This window comes from Micromesistius poutassou (genome assembly GCF_964030765.1).
Source record: "Micromesistius poutassou genome assembly, chromosome: 2".
In the NCBI taxonomy this organism is placed as follows: Eukaryota; Metazoa; Chordata; class Actinopteri; order Gadiformes; family Gadidae; genus Micromesistius; species Micromesistius poutassou.
In genome coordinates this window covers 15,382,643-15,410,397 of record NC_140272.1, presented here as the reverse complement: position 1 = coordinate 15,410,397, position 27,755 = coordinate 15,382,643, and the positions used below count along the sequence as shown (strand labels likewise).

The window sequence follows — 27,755 nt, the reverse complement described above, 5'->3', positions numbered from 1 at the left end:
GGAGACGATTGAAGGCTGTTATTTATTGGCAGATTTTCGTCATTTACTAAATAATATTTTTTAAATCACGTCCTTGTGATCTGATGTAAGTATCATACGCCTCCAAAACTTGAATAACTAAATATGAGATAACATATATATTTGTTTTTATTGTCGATATGAATGGTTATATAGTGAAACTGAATAGGTATCATTTCAATAAAGATGATCTGGGACAATTTTATTAAGAGGCCGTGACCATCAAAAAAAGAAGTAGGCAGGAATGACGTCTACTGCGCACAGGGGCAGGAGCGAAATTGACACTTGCAGAGTAGCCAGAGACAGCGAACGAGAGACGGTAAGTGGAAACGTCAAACTTCTCTAGCTAATAATCCCTGTTAAATCTATACACCGGTTCAGAGTATATCGTCAACTACTGTAGTTAAAATCAGCTAGTGTATTTGGCAGCATGCAGTATATTTAGTTTTAGTATACGGGAGAATAAACATTGTCCGTAAGTAAAAACGTACTGTGCACTCCCATTTTAGTCAAGGCCAGGCGGAAGGGCAGGTAATGTTAGCAATTGGTTTGGTCTTTAGGGGTAAATGCGTTGTATTCTGTGTGGCTAGCATGTCTACTCGTGTATTTAATTTCACCTAACAATAAAACACAATGAGTTTGACATTGAGGATATGTTTCTGGCGGTCTAACTGTGTTTTGGTCTCTTTCTGGGAGAGGAATGTACAGGCTAGCTAGCTAGCCTGTGAAGTGTCGGTAGCCCTTTTCGTCGCAGTCTGTTGGCTAGTTAGCATTATTTAGCTAACGAGCTAGTTAAAATGGCTTAGTCTATTGGCTGCACTGAAGGCAGTTCACGGATAGTGTATTGAAGACCACCAGTCACTGTAATTCGCTTCTTATGAGCTCGTCGATGGTTGGTATGGTCAAGTCAAAATACTTATGTAATTAAAGCGCTGTTAAAATGCCCAACCTCGATCTGGCTCGAGGAATGTTACCGCTGAGCTCCGTGCCCACAGACGGCACATAACGGGAGGACCTGGTGGGCTAACCGTATGGCAATTGTGTGGGTAACCGTTACATTATCTCACTTGGTATGATCATTAGACGGCTCTAATGCCTTATCTTGTCAAGGGTTAACGGTGTGTTAGAGCGTGTTGCAGTAGACAACGCCGGTAGGGTTCCGCTAGCGAAAAGAGAAGGTGGAATATATTTGGAAACTACATTTAGGACCTATCTCAATCGAGGCACTTGGTATTGAAAATGGATTCTCGTGTTTCACTATGCGCGCCCTCCTCAGAAGATATTTTCCTTCAGAGTCGAAATAATCTGCCTCATCCGGTGTATGTCAACTCTATAAGACTGGGGTTGGTGATGAGATGTCGGCTATAAAACACTTCCTCCTCCAAACAAGCCCCTGTGTCCAGGGCCCTAAACAGGAACAGAGACTAAAAGAAAGAATCTATTTTAGTAGCCACTCCTTTCCACGATATCAGCAAGACGCCGACTGGTGCTCTGCAAAGAGGATGTGGTTACAGGTCACGTATAACTGACAGGCGCATGCCACTTGCTCTTGCACATGCCACTTAAAAATGTTGAACATATTGTAGTCTAGCATCAGTATTCTGATTGCTTTACCAATCGTCTTTCCTTGTCATCCTAAGGAGGATACTGGTATCACTTGATTTCACACATCTCTCCTAGCCTTTTGAGTTTTAGGCCATAAAGTAATTAGACAGACTTTTGGTTGATGTAATATGCAAATCGAGAACTGTGCTGTCATACTTCTTCTTTTCTGACATAATTTTCTTATCATATTTCTAACATTTTCCGGGGCGTTACTTCTCACTTTCTTTAAGCGCAGCAGTTCTCAGAATTGAGGGTTGTTCTCATGTCGTGAAGTTTGGCTCCTATGATTTACCGAAGAGGATTTCTGTGTTATTTTTTGGTATTGGCAAGGAGTCAAAAAAGTAACTACAAAAAGTTAGTCATTTGACATCAATGTAACGATAAAACTTGTTTTTACCCCATCTGCATTGTAATGTTGTAATGAAGCATAGTTACATGTAGTGTCAGTGTTCTCGCATGATGGGCGGATGTGTGGTTTGACACTATCCGTGGAATGGGGCAAGGGAGAGAGCTAGTAGCTGTCAATCACGTGTGCCCCATGCTGACTCACAGCTTCATCACATTGTCATATCCTTTGCCAAGCCAGGAAGTGGTGATGATGGTCAGATACTTGTATCGAAGGCACTAGTCTTCTACTTGCCTCAGTAATCACGCTGCGGGTCTATCATTTTAGTTTTGCGTTCATTGGAGACGCAGCCCGTGAAGACGCGCTGCCAGAGAGCCCTTCTTTCGCTTTCAACCGTACATGGAGACATACCTTTGTCCATAGAGGGTGTGTGTGTGTGTGTGTGTGTGTGTGTGTGTGTGTGTGTGTGTGTGTGTGTGTGTGTGTGTGTGTGTGTGTGTGTGTGTGTGTGTGTGTGTGTGTGTGTGTGTGTGTGTGTGTGTGTGAACAACATGTGGCTTTCCCCTCCCTCCCGTTTTGCTGGAGTTACTATGAGAGCACAAATATGTTGCTGTTTGTTTTGTTGGGAACGACAATGTGTCGTCGAGGGCAGTGGAAAGAAGGAGAGGTTTAGTTTAAGGAGGGAGATGTCCTTAAATGGCTGTGTATTTGTGAGTGTGTGTGTGTGTGCACATGTGTTGGTTGGTGATATAGGCTTAGATTTGGCGTTAGGAGAGTAATTCCGGGAATGTCTATGCACAGGTGGTAGCTGACTCCGTTATGTGCTACTTTTGGCTATTCTGTCACAGAAGAGCTGATACCGTTCTGTTAAGTATGTGGTGGTCAACAAGAGATAATAATATGATTGAAGTGTTTCCCTGAGGGCGTAGTTTAAATCTACCTATGTCACTAGGGTTGGCAGGGTGACATTTGGGACCAGAGGAGTATTGGAAGTTATTAAGCATTTACAGTCAAAAGGACCAACTATAATGCTGTATTCTACACTCAAAAGCATCTTTGTTTCTTTATGTGGCAAACACCAGAGATAATGGTACTTGACATATTTGCCTAATGATGAAATTTAAATTTCATGCTGAGTGGTGTTCCGACCTGGAAGAAGTATTATTGAACAAACTTATTTTTCTACTCATTATTAACAGGCCTGCAGAGCCAGTAATGGTCTAGTTCTCCAAAAAGGTTTTTGCCCCATAAGTTGACCGCCACAATTGCATTCTTAACCTGTGGCTTATACACTGGGGTATACTTTATAATGGCCATCAGCCAACCTTGAAAATGTGTGGAAAAGACTCTTTGCATGAAAGTGGTTGGCTGAGGTAATCTTTACTTCCAGAAAATGTGGTTGATAATGTTATTTGCCAAGACATTATCCGATTACACAATTCATTTTTAAAGTTTGTTCATTGTAATGCAATCTCTTCTGTTACTGAATCATACACTGAATGTATTATACTGATCTACAGAAAGTGATTTAAGGACTGGGTAGATTTCCGGTAATATTGACAGGTCAGAATGACACAAGTGCGGTCCTGTTTGTGAAAACCTAAATTGTAGGGTTAGTTGTTGGCTTAGTAGATTATCCCTATGTTTTAACCACACATAGCAACAGTCTGGTGGGTTATGAGTTCCGGACATGAAAATCCACTGCAAGGTCCTTTTGGCGTGGAATTGACCCAGCAGCAGTGAGCCCATGACCCGATTTGGGTCCTGACGCGCGGCGAGGTTTGTTTATGTTATCAGACTATGAAAGATGGGCGGAACATAACTGTACACTAGTGAACCCTTGAAAAACATGTGGAGCATTCTTCTGAACTTGCAGACGCTGTGTGTTGGGATGGGCCGTTTCTGATGTCATTTGCTTCAAAGCAGGGATTTTTCTCCCCTTTGTCCATGCAAGAAAACATGATGTACATATCACTGTAAAATAGGGCGTGGCCTTGGTCATTGTGTGCTGTTCACACAGATGATTTTGTTTTGTAATTGAGCGCTGACATGGGAAGTCTTTTTTGTTTATTCGCCCCATAGCATTTGTGTAGGCACGTGCTGTTGTTCCTTAAACAGCCACGCCCAAAATCGAAAAATCACACAAAAGACTAATACTTCTCTCTTTGAGTCGCAAGTTTAGCAGATATTAATTATTCGTGGCCATCATAGTCATTGCGAGTTGAAGGACCATATCTGTCCTTAGCATTTCAAAAAAGTGGAGAAATAAAACATTCAACATGTATGAGAAAAATCTGCTGCAAAGAACAGCTGGTGACTATCGCTTGATCAGCTCTTCAAAATGTAGTTTATAGTAAAACTTTGATTTTATGATAACTATCAAGCACTATATTCTTGCTGATGTGTCGATACTGTTTATTTGCCTTTGGGCCCATTTTCATTGACTTCAAAGTCCATCTTCTATGAGCCCTGGTGTTTTGGACATACTAGATGTGGTCCAACTAGCCGTGTGGTCTGAGAAAGTAATATTTTACTCCAAATGTAGAAAATAGCAGTGTCAATGTGCACTTTTCTAATTTATTGATCATGGTCCATTAAATAACAAACCATGATCCGTACACATAGTTCGGGGAACCCCCTAACTGGCCCTCTAAAGTAATGGTGTCATTTAACACCAGCAGAGTATAGTCTTTCCAAGTAATTTATATTATGATTTAGTTTTCTAGTCCATATTACATTATTGGACAGCAGGCAAATCTGAAAGTTCTACAGTCAGAGCAATATCATCTCTAAGCCAATGATTGTAATTACCGGGGGAAAAACAACTCAAATCAACTTTTGAAGGAAATTTAAGCTGTTGTAGGTCTATGCCTGCAGCTTCGACCACTGCTTTCCATGGACCATTTGTATCCAATTTGGCCAATTGCAAGTCAACGGGAAATCATCATGTGGGATCTCAGACTCCCCAGCCCTCCTCGGGCTCCACTGCTACAGCCGCAATCGCAAAGAAAACACCAGTAACGGACCTCCGCAGCTTTTTCAGCTGACCTCAACTGGTAGTGACCCAGTTGGCTAAACCCCACCGACTTAACTGCTTTCTGTGTGTGTGAGCCATTGATCCCCTGACACCCCCCGCTCTCCTCATAATGATACAAGAGTTAATCAATCGATTTCACACCAACCCCAAGTCTTAATCTCACTTTTCATAGTGTGAGAGTCCTGCCCACAAAGCCTGCCTCAATAGTTCTATTATCTCCAGAAGGAATGGCTGCTCGGCCTGTGTCTGACAACAGTGGCAGTGTTTTGACAGCCCGCGCCCGATGGTCAAATAATCGCGTCATTATGAGGCGCTTTGGCCAGTTCCATGCATCTTCTTCGTATTCTCCTTCGCAGTTGCCTCACAACCGCATAGACACAATTGCACGCCACAGCTGGTTTGGGTTAGAACGAGAGAGAGAGGTCACTCAGGCTTCACCTCCTCCACCCTGCAGCAGCAGCGGCTCCACTTATGGGTGTTCCCCCTCCATTGTTGTGTGTGCACCTCCAGGAATGACTAGAATCCTTCCTCTTTTCCAGAGGAGGAAACATTTGAGCAAAAAAAACTAAGGGGAATTCCTCTTTTTTTACTTTTTGTTTTACTTTAAGTATTAAAAATCTTTCTCTCTCTGCCCCCTCCCCCCCCCACTCTTCTTTATCTTACTCCTCTTCCCGTTTGTCCAGTGCAGACTGCTGGGGCTGTCCGGTGAAGTGATCCCGCCATGCGTGAATACAAGTTAGTGGTGCTAGGATCAGGAGGTGTGGGCAAGTCTGCTCTGGTGAGTATTTTTATCTGCATCCTAACCCCCACCCACCTCGAATCCTTCCTGTCGGCCGGCCGTGAGGTCTCTGCCTTGTTTTTTTAGAGTCTGTGTACAATTGTACCTCCATGAGTCATATGTTGGGGACAATGTGTGATACTGGGCCAAGCCTCAACTGGTGTTGGCTAGAGGGGAAATCACTTTTATTAAATCATAAGAGTAACCTATCACTTTTGATTAAAGACGTTATTATTTATGTCATAGTTTTTCCCATGCATATAAAGTCAGTCATTTCATTTTAACAAGTATTTAAGCCTGCTCGTTATCAATGCTCTGCTGCTGCCTGGTTGCAGAATTACATGAGCTTAGTATGGGAAATCGCTTTAGATTATCCGGCAACCTATATACAGTAGTTGCATTCTGTCATGCGCAATGATACTATATATGTTTGTGATTTATTGTGGGTCTATTAGGCTTAACATAATTTTAAGATAATTCCCAAGCTGGTGGTGGTGGTAGTAGTAGGAGTAGTAGAAGAAGAAGAATGGTCTTGTGTTCAATTCTTTACCAACACTGCTGGTGTCTGTCAGGTTATTCCGCCATACTGGCAGGTCCTGACAGGTTAAGACCTGTCAGTTTGCCTGTGTTCAGGCAAACTTGTCTCTGCTTCTATAGCAACAAACACACTTAGTACTAAGATATCATAGCATTGAGTTTTCTTTGGAGAGATATTTTATGCTAGCATGCTAGCAGCACAGATGGCTACAATGGTCTGGAGAGGCTGGGTTCTGATGCTGGCTGTCTGGTCTGTCTCTTGTTCTTGCAGACGGTTCAGTTCGTACAGGGGATCTTTGTGGAAAAGTATGACCCGACAATAGAAGACTCGTACAGAAAGGTAAGCCCTACACTGATGGGTTTTGGGGGAGTTGCGATGGCGGCGTCTCGGGAATGAGTTGATTGCTAGCAGCTGGTCTGCAGGTTCACATTATGACGCCATACTCTTGTTATTCCCCCTTCTCTGTCCAGGCTCTCTCCAAGCCATTGTCTTCTCTTTCTCACTCTTTTGTCCTTTTTTTTGTTTTTGTGCATTTGGTTTGGGAGATGTATCCTAGTCTATTTTGTGTGTTAGCCTGCAGCTGGCCATTATGTCAATAAGTGGCACAGTGAAGCTCCACATGCACTCAGATTGTGGTTATTGAAAGAATGTGTGATAGCTTGAGTGCTGTTTTTGAAAACGGCACTTAATAACAGTCTAATAAGTCGAGAAGGTTTGATTACTTCGTTGTGAGGCTGCCTCACAAGGAACTAATCAAACCTAATGGAGTCAAACAAAAAGCCTCTTCCTGCTTGGTACTCATATTCACATTACTTAGTAGCCTGTTAAACCAATTTCAAATGAACTATTATACAAATGAACTATTAATGAACTGCTATGCTACTCAATATACTGCCGGCTCTACCAGATAATATTTCTTAAAATATGTTGTGATGTGATGTACTAATGCCATTCCTTTCCCTCAATAGCAAGTGGAGGTCGATGGACAGCAATGTATGCTTGAAATCCTCGACACGGCAGGAACCGTAAGTTATCTGAACACTCAAAGCTACCATCTCAGAGTTCGCCTTATATATGTCATGGCCTCAGTGCTTCAGATGATGGGCTCAAGTTGCCATGTTAGCATCCCAGGGGACCATGATGAGTGATCTCCACTGGGGAGCCTGTGTAACCGCTATTGATTGATAAGCTAAAACCACGGCGGGGCTACCTGAAAATATTGGGCGTTTGAGGCCTTGCAATACGCACATATTTGCCGGGATCCACTAGCCCCAGCGCTGCAGGGGTATAGATGAAACTCAGGCCTGTTTGACACTAGCCAGGCTAGACGGTTTGACATAAATACATTGTTAGGTGGTTGAGCTGCGGCTTAGCAGGCAGATGTCGTCTACATGAGTAACACAGCTGTAGCTGTTGGGAGGAACCATAGAAAAATTAATAAATCACACGCTCAATGGCTGTCAAGCGACGGGTCAGTGAGTTCATGCCTGGTCTCGGAAGTGAATTGAAAGATATTGGCTGAATTAAGAGATCCTTTGAAATTAGTTTCTTGGAAAACATTAACTTTTTTTTTTATCTGATGTATCTATTTCTGAAGTTTCTATTTCGAAAGAACTGGTCATTCCTAAACTAGCACTGTGTTCGGTTCCTGTTTTTGTTAAATGCTCCCGAGGCGTTAAATGATTTCGGGTTTTCAATTTGAATAGAGCATGTTGATTCAAATTCTGGATTATAGAAACTGAGGAGCCCTTTTCTCCCATTTCCTCATTCGTACCCTCCTTTTTATAGGAGCAATTCACGGCTATGAGGGACCTGTACATGAAGAATGGCCAAGGCTTCGCGCTGGTCTACTCCATCACGGCACAGTCAACCTTCAACGACCTCCAGGACTTGAGGGAACAGATCCTACGAGTAAAGGACACTGAAGATGTAAGTGGCAGTTCACATGCCTGAGCACTTCTCTGATCATGGTCAAGGGATCATTTAATGTGATCCCCCAGGGGTGCCACGCCCGTTTACTCTTTTCTGTTAGTAGTGGTTCTAAAGTTATAAACCCACAAATCAACATTATTAGATGATGTAATCTGAATTATGGGATTATAATTGCATGGTAATCCTTCTGTAAGCTACTTAATAAAGCCATGTCTTTATTTTACGGAAAAGGGAACTTGGTAGGGGAAGGATGAAATGAAAAGTAAAAATGTGTCTTGTCAGTTATTTGGTTTCGATGGAACACGTCCCTGTGTGTCCCTTTTACGATGCGGAGACTTTTAGTTTGCTGAGTTCTCCACCTCCAGTCGGGCAGGGTGCCTCACATCCAGGATGCCCTTTTTTGGTGATCTCTGCAGGGACTGAATGTTACCATAACTCGCTCTCTCTCTCCTCTCCTTCTCTCTCTGCCTCTCTGCCTCTACTCCCATGTCAGCCATGTTTATTTCCTACTTCCCTCAAGAGCTCAGCTCAGAATCTCCATCCCTCGATTTCAGCTCCTTTCTTATTTGTTTGGCCATTCCTCTGGTCCTTTCTCAGATATCATCTTTCATTGGCTTGCGATTGGCCTAACAGCGCCCGGTCCCTTCCAACTCCCTCCATTTATTTTGGCCTGCATACTTTTTGGTCTGATGCTATGTGTGCAGGTGATTGGATTGTCAGGGGTGAGGTGCAGTGAAAGCACCCAGAATCTAGCCCTGCGTTACCCCCCCATTAACCCCCCCCCACCCATGTGGTCAAGGGCACTGGGGCCTCGGACAGATCACAGCCATCTCTTCATGGAGGGGAAACCGTTCAACCCTGTCATCACGGAGCCACGTTCCTTCCTAATATATTCCCGGCTCTCCTGCTTATCTGACCTCTGACCGAGGGGGGGACGTTCCACCTTCGGGAGATCCATACTGGAGATTTAAGACCCTTGGTTGTGATTGGCGACGACATCTGTTTATCTTTCTCTACCCCTTAGACCGGAGCAAACACCCTGGCGGGGAAGGAAAACGCTCCAGGGTATTTTTCTTTCTGTTAATCTGCTCCACTGTAGCCAAAAAGGACGGATACCTCAGCAGGAGAAGGCTTTCATGGGGACCAGAGAGCTGGATCAGTCGGTCAGCGCCGGTAGCGGCTGCTGCTGCCACAGCTGTTCTCGCTCTCCCCGCTCCTTGATCCGAATGCCATGGCTCATTTACAACTAAATGTTTTCTCAGCCACTTCGGTCTCGCCATGCTCAATTAAAGGACTCTATTAAAAGGAAGATGAAACAGACTTCGAAAAGCCTGTCTCAGGGATGGTAACTTGTAGGATGAGAAAACATGATTTGGGGCTGGGGGTGTACTGAGAATGGGAGGAAACTTTAGTCATGGCCTTTTTTAGCATGGTGGTTGTGACTGGCTGTCTGGTATAGCTTTGAGTTTTTATTTTTATTTATTTTTTTAGACGGTAAATTGCCCAGAAACAATATCAACATCATCAAGATGTTATTTAAGGGTTAATATTCCACAATGTTTGGTTGTCCTTGAGTGTTTGCCATCGGTAAGCGCCTGAACAGCCTGCGTTCAGGGCACCATCCCAGTCCTTTTAATGGTTTTATGACAAGAATTGAGAAATGAGAATTTGACTTGTCGACAAAAGTGAACCGAGCGACTTGCCAATAGTTTATTAAAAGCTCACTTCCCTCCCTAGTTTCCTCCCGCCGGTGTTATGTAAGGGGAGGCGCTTGTGACATTTTATTTTCCAGGTCATCTTTGCACTGACTTGTCTGACCACGTTGGTAATGACTCACCCGGCGCAGGCTTACGACTCACTCCACTGTCGGGGCAACGCAGTCCCCATTCATTCAGGCGCGAGGAGAAGAATGTGTTGTCTTCTTCTGTCGTAGATTCCTCAGAATCTACGACAGTAGAAGACAACACATTCTTCAGCAGTGGGCGGAATGTTTAGGTCTATCCGGATCGGCGCTGTGGGCGGGATGGGACCTGTCTCCGGCACGCCAAGACCCTCTCGACGGAGCCAGCCGCGTAGATTACAGTCACATGTTATAGCCAGCTCCAGGGTGCTGACACCGCTGTATCGAGAGATCTCTCCTGTTCTCCTTCTCCTGCGACATCGTTGCCACTCCTCTCCTTCAGTGCTTAATCCCAGATTGGCTGATAGTTTACATTAGGAGGAGTGCATACCACCGGATCGCCTGGGGACACCCTCCCCCACGCCCGGGAGCGCCCTTCAGCGGCCCAATCTGAGGGCTTGTTTGGATATCAAACATCAAGCAGCAACCTCCATGGGGGCTAGTCCAAACATCTCCACTTCCTGTCCTTCGCCCCGTAAACCAGAAAGAACGGGAGGAGAGGGAGGCAACATAGTAGTTGGCCCTTTTAACTAGACGCACGCTAACGCTCTCTGAGGGAGCGAGCCTGCTTGTCCAAGAACAACCCCACGAACAACTCGATGCTTGTGCTCGGGGGAGGCTAGCGGTATGAGCATGCCGGCACATGTCGGTCCACTATGTTAAGTAACTTTCAAATATCTTTGCTGTTTTCCTCCACCGCAAGTACCGACGTTGCTTCTGGGCAAGGCTTGGTCAAACTGGGGAAAGGAAGTCAATGCCAGCCTAATAGGCTTTTGTTTGTTGGTTGTTTGGTGACTACATTCCCCACTAAATGATATAAAGATGCCGTATGTTTGCATGCAAACTGCATCATGCAATGTGGTGTCTGTGGGTTGCACCGCTGTGGTCACCGATACAGCACATCCCTAAATCATGGGGAGAATGCAGGGGACAAGCTGTCACTGTCGATTTCCTTCAAGGCTTTTACTTGTTTTTAGCTTTTTTGCTTTAACATAACTATTGTAGCAAATACTTATATAATTATTTATATCGGAAGAACATTATTCTGCCGCTGCGAGATCTCGGTCTCGCAGATGAGCGAAGAGCAAAATGTTTTGTTTTTTTTGTCGTTTTTTTGAATATGCTCTGGGTCAACTATCGCGTCATTCCAGGCAGCAGCTGGAGCATGGAGTCCAGTGTGCTTGGAAAGCGGTCAGGAAGGAAAGCGATGTTATCCTGGCCGGGCGGGGTCATCGCACGGCTTCCTCCGGGCCGCCGCTCTCCCTAGATAGGCCAGTCAGGAAGCAGCAGCAGGCAGGATGAGACGCATCCCCGACACTTGGCTCGCTCGAACCCTGTGCCCACCGTGACAGCCAAGGCCAAAGGGTCTGACGAGACTCTGAAAGCAGTTTACACCATCGTGGAGTACTCTGCACTGGGGATGTTGAAAAGAATTTCCTGCTTTTCCTTTTCGGTTTGTTCGCCAAATTGGGTTAGATTAAATGGGTTTTGTATTGATTTATTAATGCATTTTCTTTGGTTCTTTTTTGTGGTGTGTAACCTCAATTGTTCAGTTTATTTAAACACAACCTGACCCGAGGGATGAATTGCTCTTTTGTTTCTTGAGTGTCTTGGAATCCTCCCTTTTTTACCGTCCCGGTGAAGCAAGACCACTACGTATTGGACATTTTCAACTCCACCCTCCCTTTTTATAAGCTGATGGCGGTCTTCTGATTAATGGCCCCCTGACTAGTTCTGTTTTACACCTTCACTCCTCTTTACACCTTCTCCCATCACACTCACCCTTGCAGTGTTCCCATCTATGCATTTCTCCTGTGCCAACCGTGTGTTTGGTATCTCACTCTGACTCACTACCACTCTATCTCAACCCCAGCAATGCCCTCCTCATTATTCCTGACCATCTTTCATTATCTTTTCATTTCCATCCAATTATTTGTTTCACCGTCTGCGTTCATCTCAAGACCTGTTTTGTGTAAATAATTGAAACATTCATTGCCCTCTGCTAGAATTCATGTGTGTGTTGTCATCCTCTCTCCGATCCCATGGTTTAATTATTCACTACTGTCATTTACTAGCACTGCATCAACACATTTTATACATTAACATAGTTACACAACATGCAATTTTTCATTGGGAGTTATCCTGTATGTATGTATATTTATATAAATATTGTTTGGAATCCTGAGTATTAATATTATCACCTAGCTCTACTACTGACGTTTGAATGCATGATTGTTCTAAAACAGAAAAAGACCCAATACGATGGGGTCTTCCATGTTGTACAGCCATGTGTTCACGCCTTGTGTTCTCTTGCTTCCCCCCCCCCCCGCCTTAGGTGCCTATGATCCTGGTGGGGAACAAGTGTGATCTGGAGGACGAGCGCGTGGTGGGGAAGGAGCAGGGCCAGAACCTGGCCAGACAGTGGAACCACTGTGCCTTTTTAGAGTCCTCCGCTAAGTCAAAGATCAACGTCCTCGACGTGAGTTCCCCGTCACACCACCCATTCCATTCTGCTGCTCCACTGTGAAGCCCCGCCATGAAGCCGTATAAATTCAGCCGCATTAAGTATTCACAACATTCCAATCACACCTCAGGATTCGTGACACCAATACGATATTTATCATAATTATAATCTGGTTGGGATGCTTCCTGACGTCAATGTCAATGACATCACCTGGCCCGATTTCTGCCTCTTGAAAACAGCCATTCCAGTGCTTGTGTTTCAGCAGAGATGGTGCGGTTCCTTACCTTTTTGATTTAGAGATTTTTCTTTTGTTGATGCTCTTTGGTTCTTCATTTTAAGTATCGGCGTCTAAAAGCAAAGCAGCCAGCCGAGCAGTCACCATAACCCAGCTGTTGTCTGTTTGTTGTCCCTGTGACGCTGGCTTTACAATGTGGCCATTAAAGAAGTGTTCAGTTGTACGCCTCCTAGCACACAATGTCACACCCTTGGCAAAGCCACCATGTCCCCGCGTGGCAACGACGTGGACGTGAATGTGTGTGCACAGTGACTTTCTTTCAATTGCAGATACTGGTCTGCTTATTCCAGAGAGTTTGTTTGTCCTCCTGTACAGCAAATAGGCAAGGTCTACCACACGTCTGTTTGTGTGTGTGCTAATTGTTGCTGCTCTCTTGTGCTGTTTTTCAGATCTTCTATGACCTGGTCAGACAGATAAATAGGAAAACGCCAGTGGAAAAGAAGAAGGCGAAAAAGAAATCCAACTGTGTTCTGCTTTAAAGACCCCTACCCCCTGCAGCAGCTCTGAGCCAGGTGTGTGTGTGTGTGTGTGTGTGTGTGTGTGTGTGTGTGTGTGTGTGTGTGTGTGTGTGTGTGTGTGCGCACGCACTAATAACCACAAACACTCTCAACATCAAAAGGCTAATAACTAGCCTACCAAACAGTCACGTGACGGGGTCATGATGAAGGGGCAAGCGTGGTCCATCATTATTTGCACATCTGTGTCACATCCTCTCTCCCATGCATCTTTTATATGGCCCCTTGAAGCACTGCCTCGTACCAGTAGAGCTTTGACGACGCTCACCTTCAGCCAACATGGGGTTATTTAACCGGGCTAATTAAAACCATGTGAAAAGCTCACGCACACACACTCGCATAAACACCTCAGGTCGGACAGCCTGTTGTTCATAAAAAACGGTTTAGGATGTAGATTCCACTTAGTCCAGCCTGCGCTGTGCTAACTTTAACGTCACCGCAGCCACTTTTGTAAGTTCTTTTAGACACTTCAGATATTTCAAGTACTTTAATAGTGTGGACTGAAGAAGTAAAAGATGCATTGATTCAAAAGTGATATCCTTGAAAAAACAACTTGAAATATTAAGCATTAACTCATTATTAGGGTGGGTTACTTTTCTTGTGTCTGTCCTCGGCTGCCGCTCAGCCCCACACTTTAGGGTGAGTCTACTAGGCTTGCATGATAGGCACATTTGGACATTTGCTGCAGGTTAAATGTTGTATACTCACCATGTAAACATCTAGAGACGTTAACGCGGAACACCTTTTTAAAGGTTTTTCTGACTTTTGTGTTGTGCACTTGCACGCTCTAGTTAGCACAGAGAAAATGCTGTGTGTTTGTCTTCAAACGGTACATGTTGCTGTATATTTCTTTAGGTTCTGTCATTGGGATTTGAATTGACATCGGGTTACGAAACAAAACATTGCAGAGGTTAGCCCTTGAAAGTGTTACCACTTCCAAACGTCCATTTCCAAAGTGGACCTTGGTGTTAAAACAAGCACGTCAAAAGACAGACGCATCAAATCACATGATGTGCTTATGGGGAAGGGGAACTGTACTGTAGGCTGTCCATGCTCTTGTGTAGGAGGTGCTCGAGGCTCCAGGAATCTCCTACACTGGCCCCGCCTCGCAGCTGATCATTTGCAGGCCTGACCGAGTCGTAGGGGAACTGTTCTGCTTTGCATACCTCCATGTTTTTCATTTGGGTTTTTTTATTTATTTAGTTGTGTTCATGGTCATGGTCTCCCTGTGCTGAATGATTGGGTCGTGACTTAAGCGGGATGCCTCATCATCTGGGAGAAGGGAGGAATGTGTGTCCATCGGAAAAACCTTAAGGTTTTTTGAGGTTTCTACCACAGGACTGAACGCAACTTCTGCCTTCCTTGCACTTCTCGGTCCAAAAAAAGAGGCTATAGTTAATTCCTGTTAAAAAACATCACTGGTTTTAATGTCCACCGCCCGTATTTTGAGGCAGTAGGGCTGTCTATATGTATGTATTGGGGTTATGGCCAGATGAGACATGGTATGGACATGGTTGTTGCCTTAAGCTTTTAAAGGGGGGGGTTTGACTGGCCTTGTAATTAAACACTCTGAACTAAAAGGTATAATGTACACATTATAGTCATCAAGGGGAAATTGGTATGTGCTGTCTTGCGATTATATATGGATGTGAAATTAACATTTAATAATTTTGTTTATGCATTTTCCGAAAGTCAATGTAATGCTTTTCCGCACCAATGTGCAAAGTTTTCCTTAGGCCGGAGATCTTTGGGTCTGTGAGATCTCCACGATCTAGGATTTGCTAAGAATAGTTCCACCAGAATGGACCTCTTCCATGTTTCCACATGTGGAGGCTAGTGAAGCTGAACAGAGCGCACGTGTTGACCAAGTGACAGTTGCGACGGGTTTAAAGATACAGGCCAGGCCACATTCAGCTTGTTGTGCATTGATCTGTGTCTCTGGAGGTCATTGGGTCCGTGTTACCATATTATATAAAATACAGTTAACATGAATTATTATTTTTTTTAATCATTAATCATGGCACACATGTGCATACGATGAAGAAATGGTGAAAATGTGAGTTCTACGACGTATCCCAACATGTCAGTGCAGGCGCATCTGCTTTCAGCGCTCACTACAGGGACTCCAGTTTGTCTGTTAACTCCGACGGAGTGTGTGTAAAAGAGCCGAAAAGCATCCGGAGGGGGGGGGGGGACACACACACACACACACACACACACACACACACACACACACACACACACACACACACACACACACACACACACACACACACACACACACACACACACACACACACACACACACACACACACACACACAGCCAACGCCGGTATGCCCAGTGAACCAACACTAATGGGATTACAGTCCCTACTGTTCCACTACTCACAACACACACAGGCCCTAAACTGGGACGAGGGTGGCCGAGAGACACCAGACCAGAATAGGCTACAGGGGGGACAGAGAGTTCATGGCATTATTGACTCAATTGAAAGGGGCATCGTTTTCCAACAAAAGTTCACATTTGTTGTCTAATAAGTCCGTAACCTAAACTGTGCTCGTGAAACTCCAGTGGACTGGGGTTTCACTGCCTTGTCCCTAGAGATGACAGATGAAATTACCGCAAATTAATCTATTACATCATCAATTGGGTAATTGAGTTCAAGTCGGCACTAGCGAACTGCCTGAGTTTTGAGTCATGAGAACTGGATCTTACCTTCATATTAATAAGTAGCATAATTATATTTTCAATGAGTCACACTCATTCAATGAATCACCTTTGGCATCTTTTATGATTTTACCCGGCCACTACAAATAAATGTTCTGTCTGAAGTACCCCCTAATAATCACGACCACTGTCACCTTCCCACCTCCTGTGAATGGGGCCTGATAGGATAGCAGCAGAACTGGGAAAGCAGGCCCTGCTAACGTGGGGTTAAAATAGTGGACGAGCTGTTTGTTTCTTCTGCTGTGGCTTTGGCCCCCAGATGGATTTTGTCGGGAAGAGACTGGCGTAGATGTCTCTTGACGAGACCCTGAACCCCCGCTCCCAACCCCCCCCCCCCCCCCCATCCCCAAGGTTACCTCATTCACAGCTGGTTATGCTTCCTGCTCCCTGGGGGGCTGAATACATAGTGTCACTCTTAGGAGGGTTATGGAAACATTCCCTCTAGCTCAATGCTCTGATCACTGATGAATGTAATGCAGCACATAGATTACCACTGTTTGAGATTAGGCGTGTTGAATGACTCACATTTGAAAGATCCCCACCAGTGTTTGAGAGGTGGGGCTATAGATCAAATCCATGTCAATCAATGGCTTCCATTTGATTTAGTTCTGGCATTTGGCATCTATAGCTAATGCTACCAAACTGTGTCGCAATTATATAAACGCCCTAACGTAATCACAACTTGATAATGCTGAAAAATGAGCCACGCCTTGGCTGAATGTAAGAATCTGACGGGATCTGAGTGTGTGTGTGTGTGTGTGTAAACCGTAGGGATGACAACAGTATGCTGAATGACAAGCTCTCTATTCATGTATTCCAATGAAACATTGTGGATTGTCCATGAATGTGTCTCCCTGCATATTCGAAGAATTCCTCCCATGTTGAATCAGAGTTCAACAGGGGAAGAATTCTTCCTGTAATATGAGACAACTGGGCTAGGGGAGGGTCGACGCCCTCTGTTGGCCAAAAGAGGGATGACTGTCATGTGGATTATGAAACGATAGGGGGCACCAAACCCCATCAACAGCTCTAGGGCCAGGATCAGGGGCCAAAATGAACGCATGCATTTTGTACTGATTGCTTGTGTTCTGTGTTTGTTCTTCTTTAGAATGCTGTAATGAAGAACTGTTGCCCTGATTGGAACGTGCCAGCATTCCGAACAGCCCCTCCCCCTCCCCATCACCCCGCTCCTCCCTTCCCCACACACCCAGGTCCCACCCCTGACCCCACCCCCCCCACCCCCCCACCCATCCACCCCTCTACCCCCGCACACCCTCCTCTGCCATCCGCCATAAAAAGTGAATCAGCTGACCGGTCTGTACCCGACACAGCGACGAGGCCGAGGGGGCGAAGCTCCCTCCCTCACTGTCTCTCTCACCTGCGAGGGACCTGTGTCTTGCGTCTCTGAATCAGTGTTGATTTATAACCCGTGAACGGACAGTGTCTACATCCAAACCACCGCAAACTCTTTAACAACAACAACGATGACGACGACGATGAAATAGAAAAGCCTCTGACCGCAGCACAACTGCGGCCGCGTCGTCTGCTTACTTTGCCCTTATTTTTATTTTTCTAAATTCTCTTATTTTTAGATGTTTAACGGGAAAAAAAATAAAAAAAGAATAATACCAACCATTAAGAGGGGGGATTAAAAAACAAGTTATAACGTCAATTCAGTATTTTTCCGTCTTGGCAATATGAATAGATTGTTGCGAAGACATGGAAAGTGGACCTCTTTAGTTGTATGGTTATAATGAATCTTCAAAAAGCATGAAATACCACATCTGTTAAAAGTGTAGATGTCTTCAAAGTGAACTCAAGTGGAGAAGTGAAAGTTTTTTTTAGTTTTTCTTTTATAGCCATGACCCGATCCTCCATGGCCGTCATGTCAGTGGTAATAGAACAACATCCATGTTTTGTTTTTCTTTTATTTTCCTTTTTGTTTTAGTTTTGCCCAATTGTTCATGGACCTTCTCTTCTGCAGATATCTCTCTGATGTGACTTAATTTTATACTGTCACTGGGATTTCATAGCTCCCATAATATATTCTAATGCCATTTTTGCATAATGATGCTTCAGAAAAAAATGGGTCTTTTATAGAAGAAATATGGGGGGAAAATAAGGATTGATTTCTATGTCTCTTGAAGCCGAAATATATTATACTAAAACCAACTCTAATAATGCTTCTTTTGTTTTTTTTGTTTTATTTTTTTTTTGTCAAATGATGTTCCAGCTTTTATGGATTATTAAAGTACATTTTAGTACATTTTCATTATATTGGTCAATGTATTTTTGTGAATTAAACTTTTATCCAAAGCTTATTTGACTTGATTTTAGAAAGTGAACTCCAACCTTGGTGCTGTGACGTTTGTTATTTGGGATACCAAATAGTTGGTATCCCAAATAATTGGTAATCAAATACATCCCAGTAAAGCAAGAACAAAAAAAACTTTAAGATCTGAATGAATTAGAATTAGATAGCCAGTCATTTTAAGAATAGATTCAAGTTGTCTCCCATTGATAATGGAGAATCATTTCGACGAAGCAGTCCTGTTATATCGGTGACCTCTAGGGGGCAGTGTCTAGCCGGAAATATTCTACTGCGCTTATTTATGTTTTACAAGAAGCTATCAGCCTGTGTTTTGTAGCAATTTTTAACCAGTGATAATGTGTTGCCTTATCTCAGGAATTTATACCCATATATCTACCCTCCCTGCCAAAATAATTTTTGAACATAAAACAAAAGGAATCTATAGTTTAATGTATATATGTGCTACTTAACATAAACGTTACGTGACAAATAACATGGGCATTTAGGCCTATTCATGTTCTCGGTGCTTTAACAAAAAAAAATACACTTGGAAGTGTCATCGTGTGGTTTAAAGACTAATGGAGTAGCAATTGGGCCAAGACACTTGCTGATATTTAGATGTGGATAAGAATTGTGCTGTATCATCTAAGCTCCTCGGATGACTGCCTCCCGACGAGGGGGATGTGTGAGGCTGAGGTGGTGGGCTAATAACCGCTGGTGAGAATGGCGTCAGAGGAGATTAACGCGTGGGTGAGTCACTTTGCTCTGTTTGTGTGTCTTATCATGTAAACTCCAGACACCACCGGCTCCTTAAATCCTTTTAGTGGCTAGGAAGTGTGGTAATACCAAACCCTGCTCCTCTATGTCTATGTATCATCCTTTTTTTCCCAGTGATATACAACTGTCTTACTCTTAAGCATTCCTCCACCCTGAGAGCTGCCTCTTCCCTTCCCAGGTCGTCATGAAGAGCAATCCAACCACCCCAATAATGGTTTTGAGGATTATCCTCCTCGCCTCCATCAATTAGTGACACTTAGGCTGTTGCATGTTATGCTATGGGTTTATTGACCTTTAGGAGAGAGTCAAGCCTGCTTCACACAGGAGGCTGTCTTCTTTCTGGGCCTACTACTTAAGGCTTTCATAATCAGGGTTTTATACATTGTAAAAATGTGGTTAAGTGTTATTTAATGAGTGAACCACAACAGAGGGGGTTAGGGAGTCAGTTTATTACTTTGTTGAAGTTTCCATTAAACTGCACATAAGGTAAGCCTTCAACCCCTTAAAAGGTTTTCTTTGTTCGTAGAAAACAAACCACCAGAGTTTTAATTGCTGGAATCGATCTCCCATTAGGTATTGAATTCCTGACTTTACAGCATACAGCCTGAGAGGCTCTTAAGATATCGTTGACTGGGAGAGGTTAATCCACCAAACAATACCCTGGCCTATTAGACGCCTGCGTATTTTTACTCCAGGTCCCTGAACCCATTATAGAAGATTTTATATGAATTCAATTATATCATCTCCTACCATAACCCATCATCCACACACACACACACACACACACACACACACACACACACACACACACACACACACACACACACAATGGCTTTAAATCCCTATGCATACACTAATTAACACACATACACACTCACGCACAGACACGCATTGACTCACACACACAAACACACTATGACGTTAGAACCCTTTGCCCACACAAACACACACACACACACACACACACACACACACACACACACACACACACACACACATACACACACACACACACACACCCCTCCTTCCCCTTTCCAGATCAATTAACAGATTAGTGGCTGGCCAGTATAGACCGGGGGTCCCAGCTGCAGGGATATCTTTTGCTGTGTCTAATGCATTTTCTGGAGAGGAAGTGAACATGAACTAGACAGTACAGTAGCAGGCTCTCAACAGACAGGAGTGCAAGCTTAGCTTTGCACTCCACGGCCTGTCTCTCTGATTTCCTGTGTCTAATGTGTTTAATGTGTATATGAGAAGGGCGTAGGCCGATACAGTTTCTCTCCATGGTTCTGAGACAGGGTTTATTCAAATGTTCTTTGTCTGTAAATGCATAAGCTATGGTGTCACAAAATCAGACATCAACCTTTTTAACTGTTTTTATTTTACATATAATACATTTTTGCAAGAAATAATACAATCTATAATGTCACTTTTGTTAATCATGCCGTTTTCTTTTTTTACGTAACAGTATGGAATATGTTAATTCCATGCAATAACATAGCTCCAATGTTTCATCATGTGAAGTAAAAAAAAAAACTTCACATTGTCACCTTTTCCTAGTTATCACACATTCGTAGAGAAGTATTTTTCCCCAACAGCGATAGTCCACTTATCCACTTAGGATTCCCATAATCACACCGCTTTTTAATTAAAACCGAGGAAAGCGCTTCTCATTAAGGGGGGCACCTAATTGAAACCAGAACGACAAAGCCCACTGATTCTCCCTCAGGCTAGTTGACACAGCTAGCGCTAGCATAGCATAGGGGCCTACGCACGGCAGGTTTGGCGGGTATTTGAACAGGCTGGCCTGTTGTGTGTAGACACATGTCAGTGTTTACTCTTCCCTCCACACATAGCGCTGCTATGGCCATGCTAACAGTCTGGCTGTTTACCCAGCGAGTTAACTCTTTAAAATTGACATGTGGAAAAACACATACCTGGAATTCTTGAAACTATTTTTGGCCTTGTAAGAATTCATGTTGTTTGTCCCCCGTTGTTTTTCCTACCATGAGTAAATAAGTAGGATTACATGTATATATTCAGAATCATAAAATCTGTTATTTATGATTTTGCATCCGGCAATTTGAACGGACCAAATGTGCGGATATTAAAGTTGTACTGAATACGAGCATGTATTTGATCGCGGGCAGTGTTCATGTTTTCCTTGCACAAGCTTTCTCTCAATGTACTTTGACGTTGAAACATGGCCTGCACGGTCAGTGATGACATGAGGACTATGGAGAAATCGATGCAAAACGACTTAAAGGAATCGGCTCGTCTTCAAGTGGCCCTCCCTCCTCGTCGGCGGGGCTGTTGAGAGGTAAATCAGCTGACGTAATCGACTCACCCCATCCCACCTACGAGCCGACCCACCCAGCGCTGACGCGCCCAGCACTGGCTTCAAGGGGCCCCTCCCTCGTAGTGAGGACCTGGTGATTACATCAGCTGATATAACTCAAACTAAAAAAAAACACCCTCAGTGCATTGTAGCTCCATGTCGGCTTGTGGGGGCCATAATGGGGGACATTTATGCTTGGGGAAACACTTGTGCTCGATTACGGTCAAGAGGTATTGCTTCCATTTTGTATTTTGTGAGGAGCAATCCTCTTCAGTAGAAAATGCAAAGTGGTTACAGTAGTACAGTACTTTCTAATGTATTTTCTCTCTCTATACTCATAGACTTCATCTATAGCTCCTGTGATATCATTACAACCTTTTATTCGGGATGCATTGTTCCAGTTGCCTGTATGATACCAAGACTGTAATCTTTAGGTCAGACTCTATTGTTCTCTAGCATAAGGGGTGATGTAATGCATTGATTTTTCCTGCATTTTGTTTTGCAACCAGATCCTCTGCTTCACTCTCAAAATGTAATTTTCCTCCCCCCCCCAATCCCCGCCCCCTGATTTCTCTCTCTTACCTTGTATGCAATTCCACAACAAATTCATCTCACCGACAAAGCCTCATCAATTTGGTTCGGTTGCGATGCAAATGAGAGACCCAATGCCATTTTTCAATCTAATGGAAGTCTATGTCTTCCCCTCTGGATCTATCTAAATGTCAATAGCTCATTAGCCAGGCCTATTTTCTCCTCTCTGTCCTCCTTATTTGGTGTTTACCTCATTCTGCTCCCCAGCCAAAGTCTATTACCCAATCACATCGAACAGTGTGTGTGTGTGTGTGTGTGTGTGTGTGTGTGTGTGTGTGTGTGTGTGTGTGTCTGTCTGTGTGTCTGTGTGTGTGTGTGTGTGTGTGTGAATGATTGTGCTCTTCTGATGTGTATGTGCTTGACTATCAAATGGTGTCAGTAGTGTGTCTCTATCAGTACACATCAAGGCCTCACTCTCTCCCCTCCCGCCTCTCTCATGCACTAATGTGGCCTTCACCACTCCATGCATGATATAATAAAAGGACCCATACGCCTGGGCTATTATTTATGCCTGGAGGAGTTAATGTGTGTGCTTAGCCATTTATAGTTAAAGACCATCCCATTCATTCTGTCATATCGAGTCAGTAGCTACCCACTGGACTTGGACGTCTACTACTGTCTGCTATGGTGATGTGATGTGATGTGTGTGTGTGGGTGTTTTTACCCCCTCTTGAAGCATGTTGTCTATCTTATAAGTCGCTTGTAACTGGGCACGTTTGGGCCATAACAGCAGCCTGTTGGTATGCAGTGGAACCAGCAACACAAGCAACTGCTGTGTTGTGTGTGTGTGTGTGTGTGTGTGTGTGTGTGTGTGTGTGTGTGTGTGTGTGTGTGTGTGTGTGTGTGTGTGTGTGTGTGTGTTGGCGTTGAGGTGATCCAGGAAGGAGTCAGCCAGCCATGGAACAGCTGCTGGCATCTGGCCACTGTGAAAAAGCAGTAAGGGGCCACTGTTTAGGGGCCCCTCTATATTACAAGAGAGCGTGTTTTTGTTAATGGGACGCATTGGTTCAATCTAGTCATTACCTCTCAATTTTTGCAGACAAACACAAATCTTACAATGTGTGTGTGTTCTCTGGATGTACAATTAACTGAGTTTCTTGTGGTATTACAAATGGTTTGCTGGTGACAATTAGAACCAGGATTTACATTTATTTTATTTTACATCAGCATTGGCCAACATATCTTAGAATTCCATAGCAACAAACCAATCTCTGACCTTTTCCCAGGAAAGGCGAAGCACGGATGGAAATGTAAACCCTCACAGCGACACGGAGATAAACTTAATCAGAGCAGGATTTTATAGTGGGGAGATGCTGAAGCCTTGCCTAGATAAGAGCACGCACACACACATACACACACTCCCACACACACAAGCATACGCACACACACATACACACACACAAGCATGCAGGCACACGCCCCCCCCCCCCCCCCTCACACACACACACACACACACACACACACACACACACACACACACACACACACATGCACACACATATACACAGGCATACACACACAGACACACACATGCTCCAACACTGACACACACAAACACCCAGGTTTCTGCAGATGAAATCCAATCTCTCTTGCTGTTGGCAATCTATCCAGTGCAAGAGAGACCCCCCCCCCCCCTTTGGAGTAGTGTGCATGCTGGAGTAACCCTGCATTGAGTCACGTTTGTGGGTCAGCACAGAGTGGGGGGATCAGGTGGAACGCAGGGACAATGTGAAAAAGATGGTGGGGGCAGGAGGCAGCCTTCCTCAAACGAGTGAAATGTAACTCGATGCATGAAATCGCGGGCAAGCGAAAGATGGAAGCTCTCTCATCAAGTCTGGCTCTCCCACCCTGCTGACTCTGGATATTCTGCCCGCAATAAACCCAAGCGTGTCCTGGGTTCTAGTGCGGTTCTACTGCTCGCTATGCCGACCACGACTTTCACCTAACCCCAGCTAAATGTAACATGGACTCAGTGAGCGAAGAGATTGATGGATGCGTGGAGAGATGGGTTGGTGGTTGGATTGATTTTTTTCACACGGTCCATTCACACAGTAATGAAATTCATTGCTGGAATTAGAGGCTGTTTCTCTGCTGAAGATTTCATATTATGCTCAGTGCATGGTAGAAATAAATGGATGAGCGCTAGATGAAACAGTTTCTCTTTGCGTCGGGCACGAACAGTGCAGGTTGAGTAAAAATACACCCAATGGGAATGCCATGTTTTGTTTAATATTCATGATGGAATTAACAGTGTTTCCTCCAATGCAAAATCACATATGATCGAAAGAGATACGTTTAATACTGAAACATTAACAAACACACAACTTTAACGCCAACAAAAAGCATGACAACTCAAAACGACCCTTGTTATAGCAAAAAAAAGAAAACGAACAAATTAAGAAAAATTGCAACAAAAATCAACAGTTGGATATGGTTACAGAACAATGTGTAGAATTTAGTGGTATCTAGTGGAATGGACTTGGCAGAAATTGAATATAATATAAGTATATTGTAGTTAGTGTACAATCCAATGAAAACAAGAGTTGTTGTGTTTACGTTACCACTGTGTTGGTCGCCATGTTGCATGCTATGTTTGGACAGAATCGCTACAGTTGCTACTCAATTCTTCACAATGGAGCTTTAAATGGATGTGTTACTGATAGACGGGTGACACCGATGTGAAATGGTTGCGGATGTGCTGTGTAGTGTGTACTGATTGTGTGTGTACTGATTGTGCTCAGCAGGAGGGACAGGGGATGGCAGGCAGGGCTGAGCATGTGTCTGCTGTAGGCTGCCGAGCCCATGAGCAAGAGGGACCTGCCAACTGGCACCTGATCACACAGCTCTGTCCACACACACAAACACACCCACACACGCACACACACACACACACACACACACACACACACACACACACACACATGTGTATGTGTGTGTGTGTATGTATTTGTTGAAACTGCCTTGAATGATATCACACATCAAACCAGTCAAATTAATCCCACGTTTGTGTGATTCATAAAGAACATCTTATCAACGACTCTAACTAAATCTGTCATACAAAAAAGACTTATCTACCAAATACTGTTACAAAAATACATTTCAAACATTTGATAAATAATCAGACTCACATGATTCATACTTTCATATCTGTTGCACTAAGAGATGCTTCAACTGCCTGTTGACATGAATTAACCCGTGCTTTTTGTCTCCCGCCACGATCTATAACAACGAGCCGGAACGGTGCTGATTTCAGTGAGCTGTCATTATATCAGGATTGCCTCTTAATGGAGCAATAGGTGGGCGGCCTGGGCAGTAGGGAGGTGAGCTCTGCTTGAAGGTCGTCGTGAAGGTCATTGGAGCACTGCATGCCGAGGGCTGGTCGGCCACCGCTGTCACCGCTGTCTCCTCCAATCACCCTCTTTATTAGCATGCTGATTGGCTGCAGGTATACATATGCAAAGACAAGAAAGCCGGCCTGCATGTGGTAGCACAGATGCAAACACCACACACACGCACGCACACACACACACACGCATGCGTACGCACGCACGCACGCACACGCACACACGCACGCACGCACGCACACACACACACACACAGGGTTTTCAGTCGTGAAGCTCCCTTATGTTGATGCCTTTGGCATAAGGTTGCAAGCTGACCTTACGTTTTTGACAAGCAGTAATTGGGACGAGGGGCTGCACATTTTGCACCAAGCCGAGCGTTGTCGGAGAGTAAACCATTTCATATGCCATACCATGCCTTGAAAAAGAAATACGTTCTTGTCAATTAACCTTTGTAAGCATTTATATATGTGTTATAATATATATATATATATATATTTTTTTTGTTGCAGAGTGACAGCAGTAGACATAGGCATATTGTACATGGACAATGCATTGGCTTTGGGATTGTATTGGGATTTGTCTATTGTCTACATTGCACAATATCGGAGCGGTGAACAAATACAAGCAAACAGGGGAACTGCATTTTGTTGACAAAAAGCACTGTAAAGTTTACATTTGTCATTCCATTTCTATGAGCCGTTGTTTTTATTCAAATGTTTATGATCTATGTGGAGTAAAACAAACATGTATTCTTATAATATTAAAAATCGATATAATGTGATTTAATCTGTGTATAAAAAACAAATCAGTTGAGAAAGGTCAACCCTATAGTGCTTTTTATCCAGAATAACTGCTGACTTTACTTTGTTTACAGGCCAGTCTCGGCGCCCTGAAATATGGCGGCAAAGTTGACATATCTCGGCAACAGTTGGAGGAGTCAATGCGGCGCATATGTAAGTATCTCTATGGCAGTAAGGAGCCTCAGGGGGGCAGTCTGGCTCATACCTTTTAGCTTGAGGCCTACTTATGAGGAAATAATGAAGAATGGAGGTGTGGAACCCAGTGGCGGAGCCAGAGGGGTGGCCGGGGGTGGCACTGGCCCCCCCTGGAACCTGATGTGCCACCCTAGGTGCCACCCCAGTTGATTGACAGTTCACTGCATGTTTCGTTGAAAGCGCGATTTATGCTCTCGCACTCGCAGGCTCTGGGCCTCCCTGTTAACGCGCGAAGCAATCATGCACCCCCCGCCCCCCCCCACCCCAAATAAAAGACTGGCCCGAGCTGGCCCCCCAAGAAATAACATCCTGGCCACGCCCCTGGTGGAACCAGGCTCCAGGTAATGTGGGTGGGGCCTCCCATTCACATCAGCCCCTTGTTCTCTCTGGTTCTAAACCTGCTGTTCATGTTCACTCATCACGTTGATATTGAGAGAATGCCAAAGAATATCACACTCACGCAGTTATTTTCTAGGATGGTCTTTAATTATTTGAATGAGCATTTGAATGCACCCTTGACTTTGGCTGCGTGTATATGTGTGTGTGTGTGTGTGTGTGTGTGTGTGTATAAAGAAAAGATACAGTGAAGAAACTTCCATCCGACAGCCCGACGGAGCCCATCAGACTACATTGAGTTTGCAAGAGAAAACTAATGAGAGTGAATTATTTATTCCAGAGTGTAAGCTACTTGGCACATAAAGAGAAGCTTGTTAAAAGAGGAGTAAATGTGTACTTGAATGAGGTTTGCATGTAGCAACAGAGACCCACTCAGACCTTTAGACCCCTCTGCCTTTTTCTATAGGTCTTGGAATTCACGGTTTACTGCTTCAGTTAATGGTAGCGCTCACACACACAGACCAGTGTGTGTGTGCCTGCATGTGTGCGTGCGTGCGTGCGTGTGTGTGTGTGTGCGCATATGTGATTTGGGTTTGGGTGTGTGTATATGTATGTGTTGTATGCAGTCATAGGAGTATGTGTGGCGTGTGGGTGTGTTTGTCTATCAACGTCCAATCAAAATGAGTGTATTCTCTCCAAAAAGGCAGCTGAAGTGAGTGTTGCAAAAATAGCCACAAAGAAGCAGTCAGAGTCCAGCTCTCATTAACAGCCAGAGGTAGACCTACAGTTCAGCTGTTGCTGAGAGCGGAAGGCAGGGAAAGAGAAGTCAAAGGAGGGGAAGAAGAACTAAAGAAAGACCATTCATAAGGTTGATAAAGAAAGAAGGCGAAGAAGGGGAAGATAAAA

At 44.2% G+C, this 27,755-nt stretch overlaps 1 protein-coding gene across 2 annotated transcripts; it reads left to right on the top strand.

Moving 5' to 3' along the window:
- The first annotated feature begins 284 nt into the window (after nucleotides 1–284).
- On the top strand, nucleotides 285–18,338 carry LOC311339072 (ras-related protein Rap-1A-like). 2 transcript variants are annotated; one of them, XM_084464434.1, is made up of 8 exons: nucleotides 285–337; nucleotides 5,690–5,784; nucleotides 6,593–6,661; nucleotides 7,291–7,347; nucleotides 8,111–8,251; nucleotides 12,490–12,633; nucleotides 13,303–13,425; nucleotides 17,266–18,338. In XM_084464434.1, exons 2-7 carry the CDS (start codon nucleotides 5,728–5,730, stop codon nucleotides 13,390–13,392), a joined length of 558 nt encoding a protein of 185 aa, XP_084320560.1. In that variant the 5' UTR covers nucleotides 285–337; nucleotides 5,690–5,727; the 3' UTR covers nucleotides 13,393–13,425; nucleotides 17,266–18,338. The 2 variants fall into 2 exon arrangements, with proteins under 2 accessions (XP_084320560.1, XP_084320561.1); XM_084464435.1 differs by having other exon boundaries at nucleotides 298–337; nucleotides 5,695–5,784.
- The last annotated feature ends 9,417 nt before the right edge of the window (nucleotides 18,339–27,755 follow it).

Excerpts from the sequence above, each read along its gene's own strand:
- LOC311339072 (XM_084464434.1), top strand. The coding sequence starts at position 5,728 with ATGCGTGAATACAAGTTAGTGGTGCTAGGATCAGGAGGTGTGGGCAAG. Across the intron at positions 5,785-6,592 it reads GTGTGGGCAAGTCTGCTCTG|ACGGTTCAGTTCGTACAGGG; the intron begins GTGAGTATTTTT and ends TTGTTCTTGCAG. Across the intron at positions 8,252-12,489 it reads GAGTAAAGGACACTGAAGAT|GTGCCTATGATCCTGGTGGG; the intron begins GTAAGTGGCAGT and ends CCCCCGCCTTAG.